Raw genomic sequence first — 17,841 nt, forward strand, 5'->3', positions numbered from 1 at the left:
ATCCCATGGACAGAGGAGCCTGTCCACTGGTGGGCTGTAGTCCATATGGTCACAAAGAGTCGGACACAACTGAGTGACTAACACTTGAAGCAAAGTTCAGCAGACAAGAAGTGATGAGAATTCCGATCACCATGGAGTCTCTGGGTCCTGAAGCATGATGAAGTTGGACCCCAGGTGGCTCACGGCCATCAGAAGCACCTACAAAGGGCCTTCTTCCTAAGTTGGCCTGGGGTCAGGCTTAGAGTGCAGGCCTCTGCTGAGGCCAAAGCCACAGGACAGGACTCTCCTGTCTCCCCGGAGACAGTAAGAAGCTCTAACTTTTTAATTTGACACTGAATTACTGACTTCATAATATGTAGCTATATCTGTTGCTAGTGTATTTTGTGGCTTTCAAATCCAAGCTTTATATTTGGAACAGACTGCCAATTTTATTGCACAGAGTGTGATTTTATAAATAGGAAAAAGAGAAAGAAAGCGTTTTCCCACCCTAGAGTATAGTATGGAAGGGGTAGGAAAGTCAGGATGCTTCAAGGGGAGGCAGCTGCACAGGAGGAGGCTGTCCGGCCTGGATACTTGCCTATGGCCAGGGTCATGGCCTTGAGCTTGCTCCTGACCAGTTTCACCACCATGCTCTTCTGCAGGGGGGTTGAGCGACAGCAAAGGACAGACCGGCACTGCTTAGCAAGGAAGAGGAATTTGTCCTCCAGGTTCTTCTGGAGGGCGTAGGCCAGACTTCTCCCATCGATCACGAGGCTGGGGCCAGAGGCAGTAGCTTCGGAGGGTGGACAGAGAGGGGCGAAGCCCACGCTGAGGCTGCCAGCGGTCCTCTGGGGGCTGCGGGACTGCACATAGCGCAGGCACTGGTCCAGCAGGGCCTCGCACGCCTCCTGAAGTGGACAGAAGAGGAACACACGGGTCACTCATCCATATCACCCCAGCGACACATCTGAGACTCTGCCGGGACCCAGGCTGCAGTCCTGGCCCAGAAGGGCACCCTCCTGCACCTGGAAAGTCAGAGGAAGTGGTCGACTTTCAGCATGAAAGAGTCTGGGTGGGTTTAGGGTTCCTATTAGGATTCTACTTGATTCCATTATACCGCGTAGAGCTAAGCACAGAGCACCTTCACTTTGGGAGGCCTAGCCAGACTGTGGTGGAACTGCTAGCTGGTCAGGCCATGGGAGCTTTCCAGGCACTTCCCCACGGTCCTCAGAGGCCCTTACTCAGAACTTCTTGTTTTCTAGTGAGCTACCAAGAAGACCTTCTGCTGTAATTAGCTTCAAAAGAAGTGTAATCAGAGTCTCTTTAAGCTCTCCAGTTGACCAAGGGAAAAAAAGCCAAATTTCTGAGGCTTTGAATTGGCAGTGCCCTTCCAAAGCTGTATCTGAATCCCAGAAAGGATAGGGAAACTTCCTGGGGAGACTGCAGGGTCAGGGCACAGAGGCATGGGAGGGACAAGTGTTTCTAAGAATGAATAAACTCCAGGAACTCCACTGGTTCCTGCTCCTCCATGGACAGAGAGACCCAGGTTAGTGAGCAGCTTCACACATAGCACTGTGGGAATCAGGTGTTTCCGATAAGCACTTACTGAGCACGCTTTATATTGAGAAAAGTGGGCTAGACGCAGAACAGAAGCCTGAAAAGATGCAGCCATTGACTTTGGGTGATGGGCCAAGAAGCGGGACACACACATAACCCCACGACCACAGCAAGTCACTGAGCGGGACACACGCATAACCCCATGACCACAGCAAGTCACTGAGCAGAATGCACAGTGTGCCGGATACGGGGCGGGGGGAGCCTTGCTCTAGGGTGGGGCTGGGGGCGGGGGGGGGGGGGCGGTGCCCGGGAAGGCTTTACGGAGAAGGCGGGTCCCCACAGCAAGACCAATCCGGACGCTCAGGTCCTAGCACAAAGCCCTGGCAAGGCAGAACGGAACAAGCGGATCCTGCCCCCACCCCGGAAGCCCGCGGTGGCACCCGGACAGAGTCACCGAGTGGCGCTGAGGACTCAAGAGTAAACGGCAGCGGTCAGGCTGGGGAAGGAGACCCGTACTCTAAGCACGCGGACGTCTGGACAGAAGCTGGAAGCGGGACAAGAAAGCTCCAGTGCGAGGAGAAGACCTCTACTTCTGGCTTGAAAACCAGAAAAGAGAACTTTCCGTGCTCAGGGCAGAGGGAGGAAACCCCATTTTTATTTATTTCCCTCGATTCTCTTGAACGCAGCGCCAGGCGACTCTGCTCCAGGGCAGCAGCAGGAACAGCCACGGTGGCAGGGCCGCCTGTCGCCGAGGGCTAAGGGAGGCGTCCCTCTTCTCAGACCAACTGCAGCCCCGACGGCAAGGCGGCCACTGCCCTCCTTCTGTCTGTCCGACCACCATCTTGGCCCCGGAAGTCAGTGCTGAGACACAAAGCAGATCAAGGCAACTCAAACACTCGCCTTTCAGCCAGAGGGAGTCCCAGAGAATCAGAAAGTAGTGGAACATTGTTAGGAGTCAGGAGCTGGGCAAAAATATGAGACAGATTCTAACAGCTTGGCAAAGGCTAAACAAAAACGACACTGAACCCAACACCCCCAGGCTGTTTGGAGCCTGCAGCCCGCACCCAAGAGGACTGATTACCGGCCTTAAAAAAATACACATTCTCCATAGAATTTAAAGTGACCAGAGGGCCATCTGGGGCTTCCGTGATAGCTCAGTTGATAAAGAATCCACCTGCAATGCAGGAGATCCCTGTTCGATTCCTGGGTTAGAAAGATCCCCTGGAGAAGGGATAGGCTACCCACTCCAGTATTCTTGGGCTTCTCTTGTGGCTCAGCTGGTAAAGAATCTGCCTGCAATGCAGGAGATCCCGGTTTAATTACTGGGTTGGGAAGATCCTCTGGAGAAGGGAAAGGCTACCCACTCCAGTATTCTGGCCTGGAGAATTCCACGGACTGTATAGTCCATGGCGTTGCAAACAGTCAGACACGACTGAGCAACTGTCACTTTTACTTTCAGAGTGCCATTTAAAATACCCACAATGCAACTCCAAATTTATCAGCAGATAAAGAGCTAGGAAATTCTCAGTGCTGTGGAAAAAGAAAATCTACCGAAGTCAATGCCAAGATGACACATATACTGGAATTATCTGAAAGAGACTGAAACAGTCATTAAAAAGGATTCCAAGAAGTAAGAAATAATTCTAGAAATGAATAGAAAGTCTCAGCAAAAAACGTAAGATGTAAAGAATAATTAAATACAAATTTCAGAACCCCCAAAACACATTAATCAAAATGTAAAGCTCACTGGATTCCACTTATGTATCCATCATTGGATTACATAAATAATTTATGTAATTTCTCTGTGCTCAAGGAGGGGTATTATAACCTCACATTCTGTAAGTGGGAATATGCACAATGACTTTCTTTCAAAGAGGACAGTGTGAAATGGGTGAAAAGAATTGGCTTATGGTGGAAAAAACCAGACAAAATTAACATCCACAGTAATACGCCATGTTGATAGAATATGCTCTTGACATGATGTGACGAAATGAAGAAAATGACCTTTTGTCTGTGGTCTTCTTCCCCAAAGCTTGTAACTTGAATCAAGAGAGAGACATCAGACAATTTCCCATATAAGACATTCTACAAAACATCTAACTGTATCTATCCTCAAAACTGTCAAGGTCATCCAGAAGAAAGCCTGAGAAACTATTGTAGCCAGTAAGAACCTGAGGAGACATGGCAACTAAATGTAATGTGGGTCCCGAATGAGATTCTGGAAAATAAAAAGGACAATAAGATGAAGATTAAGACAATCTGAATATAGCACAGACTTTAGTAGCAACTGTATACCAATCTCCATTTATTAACTGCAAAGATGTTAATAATAGGCAAAACTAGGTGTAGGTGAAACAGTACTATCTTCACAATTCTTTTGGTAAATTTAAAACCATTCTATATAAAAAGTTTATTAAAAAAACCCACTGAGTGAGCTCAATGGCAGAATAGAAATAACAGAAACAAAAGCCAGTGACCTCAAAGACAAGAGAAATTATCCAATTTGAACGAGAGAAAAAAAATTAAAAACTGAAGAGTGCCAGTGGGACCCTTGAGAAAATATCAAAAGACATGTCATCAGTCTTTGAGAAGAAGAGGAGAAAGTGCACTGCAGAAAAAGTGTTTGAAGAAATAATGGCTGAAAACGTAACAAATCTGGTGAGAGACACAGCCCCAAAGATTCAAGAAGCTTAGCAAATACCAGAGTATAAATCAAAAGAAATTGATGCCCAAACATATCATAATGAAGCTGCCTAAAACTAAAGAAAAACACTGGAAAGCAGCCAGATAATGCTTCACTAGCTATGATTCAAATGACTGCTGATTTCTCACTGGGTACCGTGGTGAAATAAGACATTCTCTGATGAAGAAAAGCAGGAGCATCTGCCAGCAGTGGACCTACTCTAAAAAACAGATGAAGTTCGGGAGTTTGGGATAGGCTTGTACACACTGCTGTATTTAAAATGGATAACCAACAAGGACCTATTGTATAGCACATGGACCTCTGTGCAATGTTATGTGACAGCTTGGATGGGAGGGGCATTTGGGGAGAATGGATGTGTGTATATGTATGGCTAAGTCCCTTTGCTGTTCACCTGAAGTTATCATATTGTTTATTAATCAGCTGTACCCCACTATAAAATTTAAAAAAATAGAAGTTCCCCCTAGGAAAGGGGAATTGTGCCACAAGGAAACTTGAAACAATGGAAATGTAAGAAGAGCAGCAAAAATTGTAAATATAATTTAAATAAATATAATCTAACTTAAGTAAATATAACAGACCATTCTTTTCCTCTTGATGTCTTTAAAAATCTGCTTTTAGATTGAAATGAAAAAGTATATATCATCTGATGAGGATTTCAATATATGCAACTGTAATATATAAGATAGCTACAACATTAGGGGGAAGAGATGAGGGAAACATGGAGTAATAAGATTTCTTCATTCCACTGATTGGAATGAAGTAGACTGACAACTTACATACGCATAGTATGCTGCTGCTGTTGCTAAGTCACTTCAGTCGTGTCTGACTCTGTGTGACCCCATAGACGGCAGCCCACCAGGCTCCCCTGTCCCTAGGATTCTCCAGGCAAGAACACTGGAGTGGGTTGTCATTTCCTTCTCCAATATGCATAGTATAAGCCTAGTAAATACACTAAAAAAGTTAAGTGATGTCAAAACATAAGATAAATTAAAATGGAATACTAAAAAAATGTTCAAATAGCTCAAAAGAAGGTAGAAAAAGGAATGGAAAAATAAAAAACAGAATAATAAAACAAAAGATAAAATAGTAGACTTGCATCCAAACATATTGATAATTAGAATAAATGTAAATGATCTAAGCATATCAGTTAAAAGGAATTGTCTGAATATATGAAAACATGATCTATTGTCCAAATGTAATGCCACATTACATTACAATGCTTCATTTCAAATGTAATGCTACAGGTAGATTAAAAACAGAAGGATCAAACAAAGCATGCCATGCAAACAGAAATCAAAATATATGGAGTGACCATTTGGGGACAGAATAAATTATTTCAGGCTTTTCAGGTCATTCAGTCTCTGTGACAACTACTCAACACTGCCATTATAGCATGAACACAGCCTAAGACTGTATATTAAAACACAGAGAAGGCTGTGTTCAAATACAGCACCATAAAAACAGGCAGTAGGCTGGATTTGAGGCATAAGGCAGTTTTCCAATTCTTATTATAGAAGAAGTACCATCTCTCAACAGGAGTTAATTGACCCACCAGCCAACAACATTACAGAACATACATTCTTTCCATGTGCATATGAACATTCACCAAGAAAGACCACACCCTGGGTCATTAAAAATGAATATAAAAGAATAAAAAGCACATTCTACACAGTGGAATATTACTCAGCCATAAAAAAGAACACATTTGAGTCAGTTCTGATGAGGTGGATGAACCCAGAACCTATTATACAGACTGAAGTGAGTCAGAAAGAGAAAGATAAATATCATATTCTAATGCACATATATGGAATCTAGAAAAATGGTTAGAATTATTTACAGGGCAGCAATGGAGAAACAGATGTAGAGAACAGACTTATGGGCATGGGGAGAGGGGCGGAGAGGGTGAGATGTATGGAAAGATTAACATGGAAACTTATATTACCATATGTAAAATAGATAACCAACAGGAATTTATTGTATGTCTCAGGAAACTCAAACAGGGGCTCTGTATCAACCTAGAGGGGAGAGAGATGGGAGGGAGGCTCAAATGGGAGGGGATATATGTATACTTATGGCTGATTCATGTTGAGGTTTGACAGAAAACAGAAAAATTCTGTAAAGCAATTATCCATCAAAAAAATAATTTAAAAAAACTGAAAAAAAAAAAAGCATATTCTATGACAAGAATGGACAGAAATCAACAGAACAGGTATAAAATAGAAATTGATAACAGAAAGCCAATAGGAAAACTCCAAACACTTGGAAATTAAACAAAATCAGTTCAGTTCAATTGCTCAGATGTGTCCAACTCTTTGTGACCCCATGGACTACAGCACATCAGGTTTCCTTGTCCATCGCCAACTCCCGGAACTTACTCAAACTCATATCCATAGATTAGGTGATGCCATCCAACCATTTCTTCCTCTTCTCCTCCTGCCTTCAATCTTTCCCAGCATCAGGGTCTTTTCCAGTGAGTTAACTGTTAACTCTTCACATGAGGTGGCCAGAGTATTGGAGTTTCAGCTTCAACATCAGTCCTTCCAATGAACACCCAGGACAGATCTCCTTTAGGATGGACTGGTTGGATCTCCTTGCAGTCCAAGGGACTCTCAAGAGTCTTCTCCAACACCACAGTTCAAAAGCATCAATTCTTCAGCACTCAGCTTTCTTCACAGTCCAACTCTCACATCCATACATGACTACTGGAAAAACCATAGCCTTGACTAGACAGACCTTTGCTGGCAAAGTAATAAGCTTTGCTTTTTAATATGTTGTCTAGGTTTGTCATAGCTTTTCTTCCAAGGAACAAGTGTCTTCTAATTTCATGGTTGTAGTCACCATCTACAGTGATTTTGGAGCCCCAAAAATAAAGTCTGTCACTGTTTCCACTGTTTCCCTATCTATTTACCAAGAAGTGATGGAACTGGATGCCATGATCTTAGTTTTCTGACTGTTGAGTTTTAAGCCAACTTTTTCACCCTCCACTTTCACTTCTCTCTGCCATAAGGGTGGTATCATCTGCCTATCTGAAGTTATTGATATTTTTCCGGGCAAACTTTTTTTTTTTTTTTAATAGAAAATTATTTAATTAGTATACATGTGTTCCCCATCCTGAAGCCTCCTCCCTCCTCCCTCCCCACACCATCCCTCTGGGTCGTCCCAGTGCACCAGCCCCAAGCATCCATCATCGTGCATTGAACCTGGACTGGCATCTCGTTTCATATATGACGTTTCACATGTTTCAATGCCATTCTCCCAAATCTTCCCACCCTCTCCCTCTCCCACAGAGTCCATAAGACTGTTCTATACATCAGTGTCTCTTTTGCTGTCTCGTATACAGGGTTATCGTTACCATCTTTCTAAATTCCATATATATGCGTTAGTATACTGTATTGGTGTTTTTCCTTCTGGCTTACTTCACTCTGTATAATAGGCTCCAGTTTCATCCACCTCATTAGAACTAATTCAAATGTATCTTTTTAATGGCTGAGTAATACTCCATTGTGTATATGTACCACAGCTTTCTTATACATTCATCTGCTGATGGACATCTAGGTTGCTTCCACGTCCTGGCTATTATAAACAGTGCTGCGATGAACATTGGGGTACACGTGTCTCTTTCCCTTCTGGTTTCCTCAGTGTGTATGCCCAGCAGTGGGATTGCTGGATCATAAGGCAGTTCTATTTCCAGTTTTTTAAGGAATCTCCACACTGTTCTCCATAGTGGCTGTACTAGTTTGCATTCCCACCAACAGTGTAAGAGGGTTCCCTTTTCTCCACACCCTCTCCAGCATTTATTATTTGTAGACTTTTGGATTGCAGCCATTCTGACTGGTGTGAAATGGTACCTCATAGTGGTTTTGATTTGCATTTCTCTGATAATGAGTGATGTTGAGCATCTTTTCATGTGTTTGTTAGCCATCTGTATGTCTTCTTTGGAGAAATGTCTATTTAGATCTTTGGCCCATTTTTTGATTGGGTCATTTATTTTTCTGGAGTTGAGCTGTAGGAGTTGCTTGTATATTTTTGAGATTAGTTGTTTGTCAGTTGCTTCATTTGCTATTATTTTCTCCCATTCTGAAGGCTGTCTTTTCACCTTGCTAATAGTTTCCTTTGATGTGCAGAAGCTTTTAAGTTTAATTAGGTCCCATTTGTTTATTTTTACTTTTATTTCCAATATTCTGGGAGGTGGATCATAGAGGATCCTGCTGTGATGTATGTCAAAGAGTGTTTTGCCTATGTTCTCCTCTAGGAGTTTTATAGTTTCTGGTCTTACGTTGAGATTTTTAATCCATTTTGAGTTTATTTTTGTATATGGTGTTAGAAAGTGTTCTAGTTTCATTCTTTTACAAGTGGTTGACCAGATTTCCCAGCACCACTTGTTAAAGAGATTGTCTTTAATCCATTGTATATTCTTGCCTCCTTTGTCAAAGATAAGGTGTCCATATGTGCGTGGATTTATCTCTGGGCTTTCTATTTTGTTCCATTGATCTATATTTCTGTCTTTGTGCCAGTACCATACTGTCTTGATAACTGTGGCTTTGTAGTAGAGCCTGAAGTCAGGTAGGTTGATTCCTCCAGTTCCATTTTTCTTTCTCAAGATCGCTTTGGCTATTTGAGGTTTTTTGTATTTCCATACAAATTGTGAAATTATTTGTTCTAGCTCTGTGAAGAATACTGTTGGTAGCTTGATAGGGATTGCATTGAATCTATAAATTGCTTTGGGTAGTATACTCATTTTCACTATATTGATTCTTCCAATCCATGAACATGGTATATTTCTCCATCTATTAGTGTCCACTTTGATTTCTTTCACCAGTGTTTTATAGTTTTCTATATATAGGTCTTTAGTTTCTTTAGGTAGATATATTCCTAAGTATTTTATTCTTTTCGTTGCAATGGTGAATGGAATTATTTCCTTAATTTCTCTTTCTGTTTTCTCATTATTAGTGTATAGGAATGCAAGGCATTTCTGTGTGTTGATTTTATATCCTGCAACTTTACTATAATCATTGATTAGTTCTAGTAATTTTCTGGTGGAGTCTTTAGGGTTTTCTATGTAGAGGATCATGTCATCTGCAAATAGTGAGAGTTTTACTTCTTCTTTTCCAATTTGGATTCCTTTTATTTCTTTTTCTGCTCTGATTGCTGTGGCCAAAGCTTCCAAAACTATGTTGAATAGTAATAGTGAAAGTGGGCACCCTTGTCTTGTTCCTGACTTTAGAGGAAATGCTTTCAATTTTTCACCATTGAGGATAATGTTTGCTGTGGGTTTGTCATATATAGCTTTTATTATGTTGAGGTATGTTCCTTCTATTCCTGCTTTCTGGAGAGTTTTTATCATAAATGGGTGTTGAATTTTGTCAAAGGCTTTCTCTGCATCTATTGAGATAATCATATGGTTTTTGTTTTTCAATTTGTTAATGTGGTGTATTACATTGATTGATTTGCGGATATTGAAGAATCCTTGCATCCCTGGGATAAAGCCCACTTGGTCATGGTGTATGATCTTTTTAATGTGTTGTTGGATTCTGATTGCTAGAATTTTGTTTAGAGAGGAGCCAAGATGGCGGAGGAGTAGGACGGGGAGAACACTTTCTCCCCCACAAATTCATCAAGAGCATTTAAACGTCGAGTAAATTCCACAAAACAACTTCTGAATGCCGGCAGAGGACATCAGGCATCCAGAAAAGCAATCCAACTCTTCGAAAGGAGGTAGGAAAAAATATAAAAGACAAAAAAAGAGACAAAAGAAGGAGGGATGGAGTTCCGTCCCGGGAAGGGAGTCTTAAAAAGAGAGAAGTTTCCAAACACCAGGAAACCTTCTCACTGCCGAATCTGTGCCAAGCTTTGGAAGCACAGAGGGCAACATAACAGGAAGAAAAAATAAATAAACAATTAAAACTCGAAGATTGCAAGTCCTACGGTAACTCCCCCAGCGGAGAAGCAGCGCAGACGCCTGCATGCGCCATTAGCAAGCGGGGGCTGGGCAGGGAGGCGCAGCGCGGGCTGCATCGCTTAGAGTAAGAATCTGGCCTGAATACCCTGAGCACTATCTGAGCGAAATAATTTGGGCTAGCAAACCAGACTGTGGGATATCTACCACGCGAAAAGCCATCCCTAACCTAAGACCGCCAGGCCCACGCACGGAACAAAGGACTGAACAGAGATAGCCGGCTGCAGACCTTCCCCCTCCGGTGACAGGCAGCCAGAGCCGGAAGGGGGCAATCGCAGCCCCAGAGATATTATCTATAAAACTGTAAGCAGGCTTCTTTGCTAACTAAAACTTCTTGGGGGTCTGGACGGTTAACATCTGCCTGAGAAGGTGCGCCGGTTTTACACCCAGATAACCGAGTGGCGGGGAGGCGATAAGTCGCAGCATTGGCGCTCGCCAAACACCTCATCACTTGAGCTGCTCGGACCTGGGAAGAGCACAAAACTCAGGCCCAACTGAGTCTGCGCCTCTGAGGACTACCCGAGTGCCTGAACCTGAGCGGCTTGGACCTGGGAGGTACATGCAACCCAGGGCCAGCCTCGGATTGTTCCCGGCGGAACAACCTAGAGCCCGAGCAGTGTGGGCAGGGAGGCTACATGCACCGTGAGCGGGGCAGACCCAGTGTGGCTGAGGTACTGCGAGCGCACGCCAGTGTTATTTGTTTGCAGCATCCCTCCCTCCCTCCCCACAGCACGACTGAACAAAGAGAAGAAATACAGCTCCACCCATCAGAACACCGACACAAGCTTCCCTAACCAGGAAACCTTGACAAGCCACCTGTACAAAACCACACACAGCGAGGAAAAGCCACAATAAAGAGAACTCCACAAACCGCCAGAATACAGACAGGACACCCCAAACTCAGCAATTTAAACAAGATGAAGAGACAGAGGAATAGCCAGCAGATAAAGGAACAGGATAAATGCCCACCAAACCAAACAAAAGAGGAAGAGATAGGGAATCTACCTGATAAAGAATTCCGAATAATGATAGTGAAATTGATCCAAAATCTTGAAATTAAAATGGAATCACAGATAAATAGCTTGGAGACAAGGATTGAGAAGATGCAAGAAAGGTTTAACAAGGACCTAGAAGAAATAAAAAAGAGTCAATATATAATGAATAATGCAATAAATGAAATTAAAAACACTCTGGAGGCAACAAATAGTAGAATAACAGAGACAGAAGATAGGATTAGTGAATTAGAAGATAGAATGGTAGAAATAAATGAATCAGAGAAAATAAAAGAAAAACGAATTAAAAGAAATGAGGACAATCTCAGAGACCTCCAGGACAATATTAAACGCTACAACATTCGAATCATAGGGGTTCCAGAAGAAGAAGACAAAAAGAAAGACCATGAGAAAATACTTGAGGAGATAATAGTTGAAAACTTCCCTAAACTGGGGAAGGAAATAATCACCCAAGTCCAAGAAACCCAGAGAATCCCAAACAGGATAAACCCAAGGCGAAACACCCCAAGACACATATTAATCAAATTAACAAAGATCAAACACAAAGAACAAATATTAAAAGCAGCAAGGGAAAAACAACAAATAACACACAAGGGAATTCCCATAAGGATAACAGCTGATCTTTCAATAGAAACTCTTCAAGCCAGGAGGGAATGGCAAGACATACTTAAAATGATGAAAGAAAATAACCTACAGCCCAGATTATTGTACCCAGCAAGGATTTCATTCAAGTATGAAAGAGAAATCAAAAGCTTCTCAGACAAACAAAAGCTGAGAGAATTCTGCACCACTAAACCAGCTCTCCAACAAATACTAAAGGATATTCTCTAGACAGGAAACACAAAAATTGTGTATAAATTCGAACCTCAAACAATAAAGTAAATGGCAACGGGATCATACTTATCAGTAATTACCTTAAACGTAAATGGGTTGAACATATGGAAGTTCTTGGTTCATCTACTGTTGAAGCCTGGCTTGGAGAATTTTGAGCATTACTTTGCTATCATGTGAAATGAGTGCAATTGTGCAGTAGTTTGAGCATTCTTTGGCATTGTGTTTCTTTGGGAGTGGAATGAAAACTGACCTTTTCCAGTCCTGTGGCCACTGATGAGTTTTCCAGATTTGCTGGCATTTTGAGTGCAGCACTTTCACAGCAAAATCTTTTAGGATTTGAAATAGGTCAACTGGAATTCCATCACCTCCACTAGCTTTGTTCGCAATGATGTTTCCTAAGGCCCACTTGACTTTGCATTCCAGGATGTCTGGCTCCAGGTGAGTGATCACACCATTGTGGTTATCTGGGTCATGAAGATCTTTTTTGTATAGTTCTTCTGTGTATTCTTGCCACCTCTTCTTAATATCTTCTGCTTCTGTTAGATCCCTACCATTTCTGTCCTTTATTATGCCCAACGTTCCCTTGGTATCTCTGATTTTCTTGAAGAGATCTCTAGTCTTTCCCAGTCTGTTGTTTTCCTCTATTTCTTTGCGCTGATCACTGAAGAAGGCTTTCTTCTCTCTCCTTGCTATTCTTTGGAACTCTGAATTCCAATGGGTTTATCTTTCCTTTTCTCCCTTGTCTTTAGCTTCTCTTCTTTTCTCAGGTATTTGTAAGGCCTCATCAGACAACCATTTTGCCTTTTGCATTTTTCTTGGGGATGGTCTTGATCACTGCCTCCTGTACAATGTCACGAACCTCTTTCCATAGTTCTTCAGGTACTATCAGATTTAATCCCTTGAAACTATTTGTCACTTCCACTGTACAGTTGTAAGGGATTTGCTTTAGGTCATTCCTGAATGGTCTAGTGGTTTTCCGTACTTTCTTCAATTTAAGTCTGAATTTGGCAATAAGGAGTTCATGGTCTGAGCCACAGTCAGTTCCTGGTCTTGTTTTTGCTGACTGTATAGAGCTTCTCCATCTTTAGCTGCAGAGAATATAATCAATCTGATTTCAGTGTTGACCATCTCGTGATGTCCACGTGTAGAGTCTTCTCTTGTGTTTTTGGAAGGTGTTTGCTATGACAAGGGCATTCTCTTGGTAAAACTCTGTTAGCTTTTGACCTGCTTCATTCTGTACTTAAGGCCAAATTTGCCTGTTAATCCAGGTAGCTCTTGACTTACTACTTTTGCATTCCAGTCCCCTATAATGAAAAGGACATCTTTTTTGGGGTGTTAGTTCTAGAAGGTGTTATAGGTATTCATAGAACCATTCAACTTAAGCTTCTTCAACATTACTGGTCGGGGCAGAAATGTGGATTACTGTGATATTGAATGGTTTGCCTTGGAAATGAACAGAGATCATTCTGTCATTTTTGAGACTGTATCCAAGTACTGCATTTTGGACTCTTTTGTTGACTATGATGGATACTCCATTTCTTCTAAAGGATTCTTGCTCACAGTAGTAGATATAATGGTCATCTGAGTTAAATTCATCCATTACAGTCCATTTTAGTTCACTAACTCCTAAAATGTCGACGTTCACTCTTGCCATCTCCTGTTTGACCACTTCCAATTTCATGGACCTAACATTCCAGATTCCTATGCAATACTGCTCTTTATAGCATTGGACTTTACTTCCATCACAAGTCATCCACAATTGGGTGTTGTTTTTGCTTTGGCTCTGTCTCTTCATTCTTTCTCGAGTTATTTATCCACTGATTTCTAGTAGTAGCATATTGGGCACCTACTGACCTGGGGAGTTCATCTTTCAGTGTCCTATCATTTTGCCTTTTCATACTGTTCATGGGATTCTCAAGGCAAGAATGCTGAAGTGGTTTGCCATTCCCTTCTCCTTGGGCCACGTTTTGTCAGAACTCTTCACCATGTCCTGCGCATTTTGAGCGGCCCTACACAGTGTTCTCATTGTTTCCTTGGGTTTGACAAGGCTTGGTAGTTTTAATAGTTTTAATAGATTGGTTAATCTGCCCTCTGATGGAGAAGGATAAGAGGCTTATGGAAGGTTCCTGATGGGAGAGACTGAGGGGGAAACTGGGTCTTGTTGTGATGGGCAGGGCCATGCTCAGTAAACCTTTAATCCAGTTTTCTGTTGATGGGGGCACTGAGTACAGCAGTGCATGCACGGGGCCTTTTGAAGGAGGTAGCTATTATCTTTCATCACCTCCACCATAGTTTGGCCTCAGGTCAAACAACAGAGAGGGAACACAGCCTGCCCATCAACAGAAAATTGTATTAAAGATTAAACAAAATAATGCCTATTTTAAGACTTATTTAAAAACTCACAAGACAGTATGGTATTGAAGAAGGGATAGATACAGGTATGGAAAATAATAGAAATCTAAAAATAGACACACAACAAATAGGAGCAACTGATTTTCAACAAAGGTTTAACAAAGGTTTTCAACAATTTAGTGGAGAAAAGACAAACTGTCCACAAACAGTTCCTGAATAACTGGCCAGCTACATGCAGAAAAACACAGTTTGATGTAAACCTCATACATTACACAAAATTCTACACAAAACAGATTGTGTCTAAAGGTGAGATGCTACACTATAAACCTTTTAGGAGAAAACAAAGGTGAAAACTCTGTGATAAGGCAAGTGTGATACCTACATGATCCCTAAAGCATGACCCATAAAGGCTGGACTTCCTCATCCCTTGGAGAAGATGTTCCAAAGAAGAGTCACTCTGGAAGAGCCTGTGGGAGGAGACTCACCCTCTACATGGGGGGATTTCAGTCAAGAGGTGAGGAATGACAACCCAAGTCCTGCTGGGGCATTAATGAGATAACACGTGCTGTCTTGGGAATGCCAATGCCAAATCGACAGCTGCCCTCGCTCCATGAGACCTCATAAGACACTCTGATACTGCTGGCTGGACAGTAGCTCAGGAAAAAGCTGGTTGAACTCTGCATTATAAAGCTCAGAAGTGTTCCTGAGAAGTCCCAGCAAATCCCACATCTTCCAAGACAATAAGAAACACAACACAGGTATAAACAGAGGTGAAGAACAAAGGCCCACCTCACAGCAAGTGCCAGAAATGGAAGGCATTCCTTCCTGCTCCTCTCTGGGGCTGGGGGGTGTGGGGTTTGCCTCGGCAAAGCAGGCTCCCTAACATCCACCTACCTGGGATTCAGCATTCAGGGTGATGACTTCCTCGTCATGGTCCAGAAGTTTGCAGGCATGAGCGATGTTAACGGCTGTTTCCTGTTTGTCGCCGGTGAGAACCCAGATCTGCAGACCTGCTTGACGCAGTTTAGCAATGGTTTCGGGCACTCCATCCTGCAGGCGGTCTTCAATCCCGGTGGCACCTGCTCAAAGGTACCAGTGTAGGTGAGGCCCTGCTTCCGGGCCCCTGCCCTGACCAGCATGAATACTACACTCCAGCTCAGCAGAGGTGCTGGCCCCACCCTGAAGACTGGACCCTGCTGAGGTCCATCTTCTCTGGAAGCACTGGGGTGATTCCTCATTCAGGATATGGGGGTACCTTCACCAACTCTTGACTCCATACAATAGGGACAGCTGGGAGCACTAAACATTAATTCTCTGGACACTGAACAGAACACCTCCAAGGCTTCCTAACATGCAGTGAACTTATAACTTACAGATAGCTTGGAAATAAAGCTTGTGGGGAGATGGTGAGAATGACCATACCCAGAGGGATGAAAAGTTTTCAAGCTTATCCATCCTGCAGAAAGCTTCTGGTAAATGAGCCCACAGTGATGGCTCTCAACAGTGTTTACCATTAGCTGTTGAAACAGACCACAGAGGCCCATTATTTGTTGAAAGCAACATTATCCTGAATATGCTTTTTCCACAAACATAAGAATTAAGGAGCAGATTTTTCCCATGCAAGTCTCAGTATTTTAGGAAAAATACACCACTTAGTGCAGAAAAGTGTCCTCTAGGCCAGCCTGGTTTTCCTGATTCCAGCTTGGTGAGACGGTCTCCATCTTTCTTTTAGAAGTGCAGCATTGCCTGAGGCCTCCTTGTCAGCCTTGCCTTTCTCTTTTATGCATGCTGTTCCCTGTGCTGGGATGCTGCTATGGACTGAAATGTCTGTGTCCCTCCTAAAAGTCCATAGGTTGATGCCCTAATCCCCAGGGTAATGGCATTAGCATCTGGGGCCTTTGGGAGGCAATTAGGTCATGAGCATGAGCCCTCATGAATGGGATTAGTGCCTTTATATTAAAAGATATGAGAGAGTTGACTTTTATGTATAAAAGGCAGCCCTGTCTGAGTCCAACAGTTTCTGATTGTTCCTGGGATGGAGGGACCATTTTAAGCATCAGTTGTTGAGAAACCTTGCTTCTTATCTCTATTTTTTGTGGGAAAGCAGGGTTTTAGGGGAGGAAAGTCTGACATGGTGCCCAGAAAGGTGGCACAGGGAATCACCCAAAAACTGACCAGAGAGGAGAATGTTCAATGGAGCATAGCCCCGCCCGGGGGGTGTGCTAATGTCAGACCAATTGTTTTGTTGTTTAGTCACTAAGTCATGTCTGACTCTGCTGCAGCCCTCTGGACTGTAGCCCACCAGGCTCCTCTGTCCATGGGATTTCCCAGGCAAGAATACTGGAGTGGGTTGTCACTTCCTTCTCCAGGGGATCTTCTAGACCCACAGATCCAACCTAGGTCTCCTGCATTGCAGGTGGATTTTTTACTGCTGGGCCACAAGGGAAGCCCAGTGTCAGACCAGCGGGGTACTTAAGGAAGACCAGTGTGTGCAGAGCTGCTGTGGACTAGAGTCAGGGTACCTCTCTGCCCGGGATGCTGCAAACTCCACCCCGCCCTACAGGACACTAGCCGGCTCGAGAACATAATTACCCAACAAATGCAGATTCGTCTCCAGGCGAATGGCGGACTGAAAGAGGAGCTCCTCCCGGTTGTCCACAGCGGATTCTGCTTCCAAGTGGCTCTGCAGCCAACAGGCATACTCTTCCTTACTCAGAACCTGGGTGAGACCCGCTGATGAGCGCATGGGCCGTGCCCCGCTGCTGGCTCTGCCCCTCCGTGGAGCTGCCTACTCACCCTCTTGGCAATGCACAAGGTGCGCAGGCCCTCCACCGCATACAAGTTGAGGTAATTCTGGGTCTTGCTGCGGATCTTCATTTGATGCCTCCCTCTGGCGTCATCTAAGTTGGAAGTAGGAAAAGAAAAAAAAAAAAAAAAGAGTGAGAACAGAGCCCAGTGGAATGCCCTGGTTCCCTCAGATGCCAGGTCTGCTGAAATCAGTCTGCAGTGATGGTCACTGCTGAGGTTTCCACAGCTGAGAGCTCAGCACCATCAGGGTCTAGTTGGGAACTCTTCCCATCCAGGGAGAGAATAGAGCTGCATTTTCAAGTCTGAATGGCAGCTCACTCCAGTATTCTTGCCTGGAGAATCCCACAAACAGAGGAGACTGGTGGGCTACCGTCCATGGGGTCGCAAAGAGTTGGACATGACTGAGCGACTAACACAACACAATACCACAAAACAACCAAGCTCAGAGAGACAGCAAGTAGAAAGCTGGTTGCCAGGGGCTGGGGGAGCAGAGGAGGAAGGAGCTATACAGAGCATCAGTTTTGCAAGATGAAAATTCCTAGAGATCTGCTGCACACCAATGCGAATATACCCAACACTACTGAACTGTACACTCAAAACTGGTTAAGATGGTAAACTAATGTTATGTTGTTTTCTTT

The 17,841-nt window shown here is 43.3% G+C and overlaps 1 protein-coding gene across 3 annotated transcripts in view; it reads right to left on the reverse strand.

Moving 5' to 3' along the window:
- The window catches only part of ATP10A (ATPase phospholipid transporting 10A (putative)), a 189,149-nt gene that overhangs the window by 14,902 nt on the left and 156,406 nt on the right, over positions 1–17,841 (reverse strand). For all 3 annotated transcript variants that reach the window (XM_070774988.1, XM_070774986.1, XM_019983170.2), the window contains 4 exons: positions 17,192–17,295; positions 16,988–17,114; positions 15,290–15,474; positions 578–887 (listed from right to left, as the gene is read on the reverse strand). In XM_070774988.1, coding sequence (XP_070631089.1) covers positions 578–887; positions 15,290–15,474; positions 16,988–17,114; positions 17,192–17,295 — 726 coding nt within the window. The remainder of the gene's footprint in view (positions 1–577; positions 888–15,289; positions 15,475–16,987; positions 17,115–17,191; positions 17,296–17,841) is intronic.

The sequence above is a fragment of the Bos indicus genome, chromosome 21 (assembly GCF_029378745.1).
Source record: "Bos indicus isolate NIAB-ARS_2022 breed Sahiwal x Tharparkar chromosome 21, NIAB-ARS_B.indTharparkar_mat_pri_1.0, whole genome shotgun sequence".
Taxonomy (NCBI): Eukaryota; Metazoa; Chordata; class Mammalia; order Artiodactyla; family Bovidae; genus Bos; species Bos indicus.